The sequence below is a fragment of the Octopus bimaculoides genome, chromosome 2, assembly GCF_001194135.2.
Source record: "Octopus bimaculoides isolate UCB-OBI-ISO-001 chromosome 2, ASM119413v2, whole genome shotgun sequence".
In the NCBI taxonomy this organism is placed as follows: Eukaryota; Metazoa; Mollusca; class Cephalopoda; order Octopoda; family Octopodidae; genus Octopus; species Octopus bimaculoides.
The window spans coordinates 190256390-190267360 of record NC_068982.1 but is presented as its reverse complement, the minus strand read 5'-3'; the positions used below and the strand labels follow the sequence as shown (position 1 = coordinate 190267360).

At 37.0% G+C, this 10971-nt stretch overlaps 1 protein-coding gene across 1 annotated transcript in view; it reads right to left on the bottom strand.

Annotated features, from left to right (window-relative positions):
• Positions 1-992: 992 nt before the first annotated feature.
• LOC106881946 (43 kDa receptor-associated protein of the synapse) overlaps positions 993-10971 on the bottom strand; it is a 74826-nt gene continuing 64847 nt past the window's right edge. Inside the window, exons 2-6 of the mRNA XM_014932477.2 lie at positions 8694-8792; positions 5846-5968; positions 3730-3783; positions 1846-2045; positions 993-1207 (exon numbers count right to left, since the gene is read on the bottom strand). Of these exons, the coding sequence (XP_014787963.1) occupies positions 1102-1207; positions 1846-2045; positions 3730-3783; positions 5846-5968; positions 8694-8792 (582 nt within the window). The 3' untranslated portion in view covers positions 993-1101. The remainder of the gene's footprint in view (positions 1208-1845; positions 2046-3729; positions 3784-5845; positions 5969-8693; positions 8793-10971) is intronic.

Genomic DNA, 10971 nt, shown 5'->3' with positions numbered 1-10971 from the left:
AAGGCATCCAGCTGTAGAAATTTTGCCAGATCAGATTGGAGCCTGGTGCAGCCTTCTGGCTTGCCTGTCCTCAGTCAAACCGTCCAACCCATACCAGCATGGAAAACGGACGTTAAACAATGATGATGATGATATCTGCATGTATATATGCTCCACTTGTGGATTTTAAAGTCGTACTTACATACATACAAATGCATTTGCATGCTTGTAGCACAGAAGCCCTATGCTGTTGTACATTAAATGTTTATACAGAAACACACACTTCAATAAACCAAACAGACTCTGAATTGACTATGCTATTGTTTTGAGCTCAGTCAGGTGTGGAAGTAAAAAGAATAAACAGGTCATCAGCACGGGGGCCAGTCAGGCAGCACTGGCATCGACCCATACCCTAATTGTGCTTATTACGTGCCACCAGTCAGGTGGCACTGGCATTGGCCAGGACTATGATTTCACTTGACTCAACAGGTCTTCTCCTTATTGTACATTTATAAGACATTGCCAGGAATTGTATTAAAAAATTGGTAAAATATTTTGTTTGTATTGTAGTTCAACCTGTAAGGGCTCTATGGACCCTAGTCGAGAATCCCTGGCTTAAAGTCATCACAACAAAACAAATATCAAACATGAATACACAGACAAATTTTTGCTGGAAATTTCAAATGGATCAATTTTTTTTGTAATATTTATTTAATATTTTTTTTTTTTTAAATATAAGGATCAAAGGCAGTGAGTGAAGATTTAATAAATAAAAGGCATTTTGGTAGTTCAATTTTAAATAAACCCTTCCAATTGATTAGATGTAATATAGATTTCTTTCTTTGTGCATTTTGGAAAAATGGTTCAGAATTTTGGTGAATAACCAGAATTTTATTGTTTTTTGTTAATATTTTTTTTGGGGGATTTGTTATTGTTTTTTTTTAACTTGAAAATAATCTCATTTTTTCTTTTTTCTTCTTTTTGTCATTTTTAATAATTAAAGAAATAATTCGTTTTGGTTTTACTATAACAGTTTTATTGTAGTAATAATTATTATTATTATTAATATTGTTGTCATCATCGTTAATTTTGTATAGCATTAAATTATTGTTAATGTTAGTGTTACGCATAACACATTGGGTCGAGGAAAGATTTGCGCCGACAAGATGGACATGGCCGCTTTCGGTTGGATCTTCCAAGGGTAGAACGACTTAAATGACTAGCACATCTAAAGAAATAAAGAAAAAAGAGAGAAAATATGTACTTATATTACATATATATACACACACATATCTATATATACATGCAGATACACGTATATATATATATACACACGCATGCACACTCACATATAAAACATCAAATAGCTTGGTTGATCATGTGATCACATAGGTACACACATATATACATGCATATAGTTATATACAAAAATATACATGCATATAGTTATATACATACATATAGTTATATACAAACACACACAAAGGTATATTTAACAGTTTTATTAGATTATAGTAATCGTTCTATATAGGCCAAATACTAATTACTAATTACAAAAGGGTTCTTCTCATCAGGCAAGATGCAGAGAGTTTGAAGAAAGTGTAAGAAGAGCAGCTGTCGAGGCCAAGAGAGCCGTACCAAAATCTCCATTTGTCTCTTTCTACAGCTGGATACTCTTCCCAATGGCAAACATTTCACAGAGTGTACTGGGTGTTTTTTTTTTTTGGTACTAACATGTGCATTTCATGTGGCACCAGCACAGGTGCTTTTTACATGGCACCAAACATGCAAAAATACCTGAATACAAATTAACAGATGAGGAAGGTGGGATGTGAATAAATGAGACAGAGAAAGTAGATTGTTCACCTGTTGTGTATAATATGGCCACATGAAAGATGATCAAGACGGGCTCGGACATTACCAATTGTCTCCCCACATACATCACACCTTAAGTCCATTTCTAGAATCAGCTGTTGGGCATATCGATCATGGAAAGCAGATTTGTCTTTTTCATTTAGCCAGCCATATAAGCCCTTTAAATTTTCATGACACTTCAACATTATCAACTGGGGGGAAATAAAAATAAATAGAATAAATTAATTAATCGGTATATAAATGATACATAAAAAAAGAAAAGAAAAGAAAAAGTACCAAATTCCAGTTTAGAGAGGTGGTTGTTTGGAAATGGGCCAAGCCTTATCAGGTAGATCTTTAATCAAAGAAATCCTGGTCGTGGCTTCCTGTTTTTTCAGGTTATAATAATGTAGCCTCCCTCTTTTTATAGAAAGAGTAGGATATGATTTGAGAGAGATTTGACTATTATTTCTAGCTTGTAGAGCGATCACATAGAGACTCCCTTGTTAGCAACTTTATTTATAGATGTATAGATATGTGAAACTTTAAGAAAATTTTAAAATGTTAAACCCCCTCTTTTGTTTCCTTTACTTTTTCCATCAAAGAGAGAAGTTAGTTCTAGCATTTAAAATCATATATGCTAGATGAATCACAAATCCAAGAATTTCAGTCAACAGGTCTATTTTCTTGAAAAGTGCCATTTTCAGCTGAGTTGATAGCATTTATCAACCAATGAGTTGACTGCCCAAAATTTGTCACCAAAACTGAACCAAGTGCAGGCATCTCCCATACTCTGATTGTGTTGCTTCCTTGAGCATCGGACAAAATGCCTTAGACCAAAGATTTAATCCATCATCAAGGGTTGCCATGGATCTAAATAAGGATTATTCTTCCAGTGAATATTATTGTCTTTTTTCTTTTGCTTGTTTCAGTCTCATTAGACCGTGGCCATGCTGGGGCACTGCCTTGACAAGAGTTTAGTCAACTCCACTACTTCTGGTTTAGGTTTTTTAAAGCCTGGAACTCATTTTATCAGTTTCTTTTTTCATGCTGAACTGCAAAGTTACTGGGATGCCCCCACCACCACCACTGTTTGATAACCAGATACAAAAGATATATTATTTGAAATGGGCTTCTTTCAGTTTCTGTCTGCCAGATCCACTCACATGGCTTTGATCAGCCCGGAGCTATAGTAGAAGACACTTTCCCAAGGTGCCATACAACGGGACTGAACCCAGAACGATGTGGTTAGGAAGCAAGCTTCTAACCACACAGCTACGTCTGTGCCAGTTTTCAAACGTTTTTATAAGAAAGTCAGAAAGTTAATGAAGTATGCAAAGAAAGAAGATTGATCCAAATTATTAAAAAAAAAACACTATTTTGTAAAAGACAAAATTCTTAGTGCCAGCAACCATTATATGGAATGGTTGCAAGACAGTAAAAAAGCAGGTTGAGTCTGGAAATACTCTGAAATGTCTAACTCTTTAGTTTTTCAGATTACTGTTTTTATATAATCTTTATTTATTCACATTGTTTGGAATTAATCCTATATTATCCCATGGCTTTGAGATTTAAATGATGTCATTGTAGTGTAGGTGGAAGAGGCTGGATCAGTTTGAACATAATACGAATAGAATATTTGGGAAAGAAATGGTCAGTTTAAATGTTAAAGGGTTAAAAGAAAGCAACATTTTGTATTAAACAATGAAATATCAGGGAAGTTAGGAAGGACACAATGACAATGTGTGTAGTGTGCATGTGCGTAGTGTATGTGTGTGTGTGTGCATGTAGTGTGTGTGTGTGTATGTGCATGCATGTAATGTGTAGTGTGTGTGTGTGTGTATGTGTGTTTGTGCATGTGTGATGGTGGGACACAAAAATGATTAAATTCGTTACTTTGCTTCCAATCGCTCGACTGGTATTTAAGGCCTTCAGGTTGAAATCAATTGCCTGGAGATAACAAAAAGAGAAAAAAAAAAAAAAGAAATGTCAAAGCTAGATTCAAATGACAAATGCACCAACATTTAGCAATAAAGTGAAAAAGACAAGATTTCATTGGTGTAAAACATTAAAACATTGTTTCCTGTCCACGGCAAATTTTCTACGGTTGCATGCCTTTCCTGGTGCTAACCCTCACTGGTTTCCAAACATGGTAATATTTCTTTGTGACCAGACATGTTTTTATGGAAGATTGGAAATGAAGAACACCACCTGTATGACAGTGACACTCTTTTACAGCTATCATACAATGTCGAGGCAAGGAGCTTGTAATACACACGCACACACACACACACACCTATCTGTCCTCTACAAAAATTGAGCTCACATCACATCGCAATACTAAGACAGAACTATTTCACCTTAGCTTGCCTTTCTCTCTTTAAACATCAAACCAAGACACATAAGAGAAGACAAAGATCTCACAACATTCAAACAAATCCTGGATGAATATTTTCAACAAATTCCTGATAAACCACCAACACCTGGATATACCTCTGTGGATGATAACTCTTTTCTTGAATGGACTATGGTTAATATGAAACATCAGGTCTTTTCCAGGTGATGCTAGTATGCTAGATGTCGCCGGGGCCAATACTGGCCAAAATTTATCTATCTATCATCACCATCATTTAACGTCCATTTTCCAATGCTTGCATGGGTTGGACTGTTTGACAGGAGCTAACCGGCTGAAGGGCTGTTCAGCCTCCGATTGTCTTTCTTGGCATGGTTTCTGTGGCTGGATGCCCTTCCTAACACCAACCACTTTACAGAGTCTACTGGGTGCTTTTATACAGCACCAGCACAAGTGCTTTGTACATGGCACCACCCCACAAGATTAGGGATGCCCAGCTGGAGAGGATCGCAAGGGACAAGCCTGTATGCAAGGGCAGCCACGCTTTTACTCAGCTTAGCCTGTCTTTTCAAGCACAGCAAACTGCCAGGAGTCTCAGCCCCCGTCATCTCCTCTGTGAACCCCAACGTTGGTAGATCCTTTCTCACCACATTGTCCCATGTCTACCCCTTCCACATGTTCCCTCTATAATTAGAGATCAGCACCTCTTGATGCAACTGTCCTCATTCATACACGTCACATGACTGTACCAGTGCAGTCTTCTCTCTTGCACACAACATCTGAGGCTACATGTTCTCAGCTTTTCCCTCAGATCACTGAGACACACACCCTCCTATATCCACCCTGACATTACCCACCCAATGAAACAGACTGGCTTCATTTCTTGCAAGTCTTCACATATCCTTAGTAATCACAGCCCATGTCTCACTGCCATGCAGCATAGCTGTTCGTACACAGGCATCATACAATCTACCTTTCACTCTGAAGGAGAGGCCCTTTGTTACTAACAGGTGTTGTCGCTCTCTGAACTTTGCCCAGCCTATTCTTATTCTAGCACCTCCACTACTAACTTGGTCACCCAAGTGACAGAAACTGCCTCCTACTTTTAAGGGTTCTCCCTGGCATGTGAGATTTGTACATTCCAGGTGTTTAATGTACCTGCACATCTGCCACAGGTAAAGATTACTTTCTGTAAGTACCAGGCTTCAAAAAAAGTACTGAGGGAGATTCATTTGACTGAAAAATTCAAGGTGGTGCACCAGCATGGCCACAATCTAATGACTGAAACAGGTAAAAAATGTGTGTGTTGGACTTCTTTCAGTTTCCATTGACCAAATCCACTCGAGGCTTTAGTTGGCTTGAGGCTACAGTGAAAGACACTTGCCCAATGTGCCATGCGGTGGGATTGAACCCAGAACCATGTGGTTGAGAAGCACACTTCTTAATCACACAACGAAACTGGTACCAATAACTGTTAATCATTCATAAATAATACTTTTAGGATTTTCTGGCTTTTTCGTTGGCATTTTTTTTTTATTTGTTGGCTTCCATAATATTTGGCAATATTGAAGAATTTGGTGCAAAAAAAATTTTATAAAAAAAAAAGCAAAAAAAAGATGCTGTTAAAATAGATATATAAATAAATAAATAAAAACTCACTGAACGGAAATTTCTTTGAGATGCTGCTGTGTCTGCCAATCCTTGAAATGCTTCTGCTTCTCCTGACCGAAATCCAATTTCAGACAGAATAGATAAAGCACATTCAAATCTAGGTACTGAACGCTAAACAAAAATAAAAACAGAACAATAATTCATAATGGTCAATGAATTAAGTCTATGACTCTAAGACTACATTATCTAATGTGTCGTTCCTTTATTTAAGTTGTAGTGGATTTGAAACCGAATCACTAGGTAGCCAAGTAGGTATCACAACCAAGCCACAGAAGTTTCATGGGATCAGCCGATTAATCGACCAATCAGCATCAAGCTGTTGTGTGATTTGATTTTCTAAGACTTCCTCATTGAGCCCCATATAAAGGTGGCCTTTAGTGGTCATCCCAGAATGTTGAGACAACCATTTGATGTCTCCATTCTCATCCACCAGCAGCCAATAGCAGAGAGAAGACACAGATTTTGCCACCATGAATACAGCGTGATTATTTCCCAGTTGTGATGAGCCAGCCATAGATTACTATATCAGTTAAACTGTCATAGATCCTAGTAGTATGTCTCTCCTGATGTGTAACTGTCACAGTTTTTGATGAAGGACCAACACAGCAAACACTTTGTGCAGTGAATAAATTTTCTGATAATGTCCACAAGTGTTGCTTATTACATGCACATGCAGCCCTAGAAATACATTTGCATTCACCAGCAGCAAGCAATACTACTCGTGACAAGGTATTATTCGAGAGACATTTGGCTATTATTTCTAGCACATAGAATGACTTCCATTGGTTTGCAATATGTGAGGTTTCAGACAGATGAAATCTTAAGATGCTAGTTTTCTTTCTGGCAAGCTAACGGATCTTTCAGTTTTACAATATTGATTCTTTCTTGTCATAGACTGCCACTAATCCTCACAAATTCTAGAGATTAAATCATTTTATTTTCCAAAATCTACAAGTGAAGGATAATCAGACAGAAATGTTCTTGAAACAAAAAAAGTTTAAATTCTGGAAAACTGTGCTTGTACAAATATTACAAAACAGATATTTGGAATGAGAAATAGTTCCAAACAAGTTGGTACTATTGGTGTCTGTGAATTAAAGTTAAAGGGAATTCTTGAAAGGGCCAGAAGAATTTCTAAAGAATACAAGGATTTTGCCAGTCGTATGACAAGTTGGCAAGTATACTTTTTCCACAAAGAGTAATATCGGAAAGTATAACATTCACACAATAAGTGTAATCTAAATCTTAAATTTCTTGGTGCTTATATCCAAAAATGGTGAAATGAATACCAATTTTCAAAAGAAAAATAAATTTTACCTTAAAATTAAAACAAAGCAATGAAATTATTCTTAAACATTTCACTAGATTCATCATCATCAACATCATCATCAACATTATCACCATCATCAACACCATCATCATCGTCTGATATCTGTTTCCCCAGCTGGCATGGGTTGGACAGTTTGGCAGGAACTGGCAAGGTAGAGAGCTATACCATGCTCCAGTTTGGGCTTGCTCTCTACAGCTGGATGCTCTTCCTAATGTCAACCACTTTACAAAGTGTACCAAATGTTTTTTTATGTGGCACCAGCACCGTTGCATTTTGTCTCTCTAGAAAAATATCTCCTTATTTCTACTTTGTACAACTCATCCCACTGTCTTTTTGATTCTGTGTGTGTGTGTGTGTGTGTGTGTGTGTGTGTGTGTGTGTGTGTGTGTGTGTGTGTGTGTGTGTGTGTGTGTGCGTGTGAGAGAGACAAGGGAGGGTCATTCTTTTTCTCGTCACTTCCTGCCACCAAGCCTAATACGTGCACTCTTGAACCTCTTATTTTAGCTTTGAGCTGAGAGGGGATTCACCCAGCCAGCATCTCTGTCATCATCATCATCATCATCATTTAACACGAGATGGCAAGGCTGCAAAGCTGCAACATTCTCCAATTGCCTGTTTTGGCATAGTTTCTAAGGGTGGATGCCCTTCCTAACACTTTACAAAGTGTACTGGGTGCCTTCCATGTGATGCCAGTGCAAGTAACTTACACACAGAACCAACACGGGGAGGGGCCCTTGTACATGGGGCCAGCACTGGTATCTTGTACAGGTACCAATATGGGTGCCTTTTATGTGGTGCCAGCACAGGTACTTTGTCCATGGTGCCAGCATGGGTAGTTTTTATGTGGTGTCAGCCGACGGTAAACATAAATCAACTATATTTAGCTCTGTTGGTTAATAATTAAATCAAATTTAAGATCATTATCATCATCCATCCATTTTCCACGCTGGTATGGGTTGGATGACTTGACAGGAACTGGCAAAGCCAGGGGCCACACCAGGTCCCATGGCCTGTTTTGGTTTGGCTTCTATGGCTGGATGCCCTTCTTAATGTCAACCACTCCACAGAGTGTACTGGGTGCTTTTTACGTGGCATCATCACCTACACCAATGCTTTTTACATGGTGCCATGGTCTTAGGATCCCAATTCTGTTGTGGCAGGCAGGTTTTCCCCAAGTACAGTAATAATTATGATTAATTATATATGAGTCTTTAACCCTTTTGATACCAACCAGCCTGAGTGAGTCCCCAGCACCAGCACCAGCACCACCACCTCATTCTATAATATCAATTTTAGGTTTTAAAATAATTTAAACAAAATCCTTCCATCAAAATTCCATGTTAATTTATGTTCCTAACACCAGCTAGATAATGACAAAATTACTTTACTAGATTTTTCGTTATTTCCAAAATTAACACAAAATAAAGGTAGTGTATTTTTCAAAAGAAATATGGTAACAAGAGGGTTAAAGTGATCTAAATTATGACAAAGAAAGATGTTACTCACATCAATATCGTTGTTGCTATTGTGTATCTTGGCAAATGTGATAAGGCATTTTCCCTGCAGTAAGCGGTCACTGTGTTTCAAAGCTAACCTCATGGCCTCCTGAAATGGTAACAGTATAAAGAATACATGTAATAATATGTTTTAAGCATTTAAAATACATCCTCATCAGCATAGACAGGGTGGCCCAAAAGTAGGTTTACAGTTATCACATGGGCACTTTAAATTTCTTTCAAAACGTTTTATTGCATCACCATGGCAACTGAGAATAAATTGGTCTTGTTGAACTCAGATGATTTCTCATGCGGATTCTGTTGCAAATATAAATACATACAAACAAATGAATGTCTTATGGTGATGAGATAACATTAGGACAAGGCATGTATAAGAGTAACACTAATGGAAAATGATGTCCTATAGCACATATATTTAATATCATCTGGGTAATTAGTCTTATAACGTGCATTTAAAAGCTCTTCTGTGGTTATCGGCTACCATATGTCATCATACAGCAGCTCCTTTTATTGGATATAAATGTAGAAATCCATTCGTGTGCACAGAATTCATACGGAACTCTTCAAAACTTCCTCAGCTGATGATGTGTAAGTACACGGCTATTGCTGGATTTGTATTTATGTAATAATATGTATGTGACACAAGGCAGCGAGCTGGCAGAATTGTTAGCAAGCCGGATGTCTGTCTTTATGTTCTGAGTTCATATTCTGCCAAGGTTGACTTTGCTTTTCATCCTTTTGTGATCGATAAATTAAGTACCAGTTGCATACTGGTGTCGATCTAATCAACTGCCCCCATCCCCTCCCCAAAAATTTCGGGCCTTGTGCCTAGAGTAGAAAAGATTATATATGTGAAACACTCCGCAATTAACAGCTGATGTTAATGCACAGAAACACTTGTTGTGATATGCATTAAAGCCTGTTCATTCCATCTCCTTGTATCATAACACACACACGCACACACGTGTGTGTAATACATAATAGCATGGCAAATGCTTTTTACATATTGTAGGCTGATTATATTCAACCTTCTGATAACCATTCAACCATGAAGTAAAAGTTTAAAGTGTTGCCAGCCAGGCAGACTAAAACAGTATTATTATTATTATTATTATATACCCAGTCCATAAACACAATGGCCATAGAAAAATCTGAAGTTCTCTTAAGCTGTTTTTCAGTATTTTGAAAACCTTAAATTCATAGTCATTGTACTTTTTATGTATATATGCATACACACACACATATTGTACGTGTGTGTGTGTGTGTGTGTGTGTGTGTAAAATATACATGCATGCATATGTGTGAATGTGCATATGTATACGTATGTATATAGCTTGTATCTATATATAGAATTTGTATTTTTGCATACACACATACATACATACATACATAGACTTCACTTGGGCACAAATATACAAATTTATTACTACCATTGCATTGTTTGATGTCTGCTGTACCCCATGCTCAAGGTTTGAACACAACACAATGCAACACAAACACACCAAACACAACACATAACACAAACACAACACAAACACAACACACAACACAGTGCACATGCAACAAACGTAAGCATCTGTACAGGTGTCTGATTGCCTGCATACATTTCCAGGTGTATGCTCACATTGTTATGCATGCATACATTTTTTATCATTTACTTGTTTCAGTCATTAAACTGTGGCCATACTGGGGCAATACCTTGAAAAATTTTAGTTGAACAAATCGACCTCAGTACTTATTTTTTTTTAAAGCCTGAAACTTATTTTGTAAGTCTCTTTTTTTTTTTCACTGAATTGCTAAGTTATGGGGATGTAAACAAACCAATATCAGTTGTCAAGTGGTGATGGGAAACAAATGCAAACAAAGACTCACAAATGCATGCATACATACATACATACATACATGCATGCATACATATATTTATATATTAAACTTATAACCAAGAGTATCTAAGAGATACCACCATGCTTGAAATAGCAGTCAAAACCTGACTCTAAAAGTACAAAGTATTCAATACAGCACAAGGTGAAAAGACAAAAGACAAACTAGTAAAAATTAGATAATTCCAGACCCAGGGTTTCTGCGTTTTGACTGCTATCTCAAGCATGGTGGTGTCTCTTAGACACCCTTATTTATAGTTTTAATAATTATTATAACCTAGAAGGTTTTTTTTTTGCCTTCCCATGCTGACACTAGATTTAAAATAATGATCTTATCCTTATATATACATATATATATATATATATATATATATATATATATATATA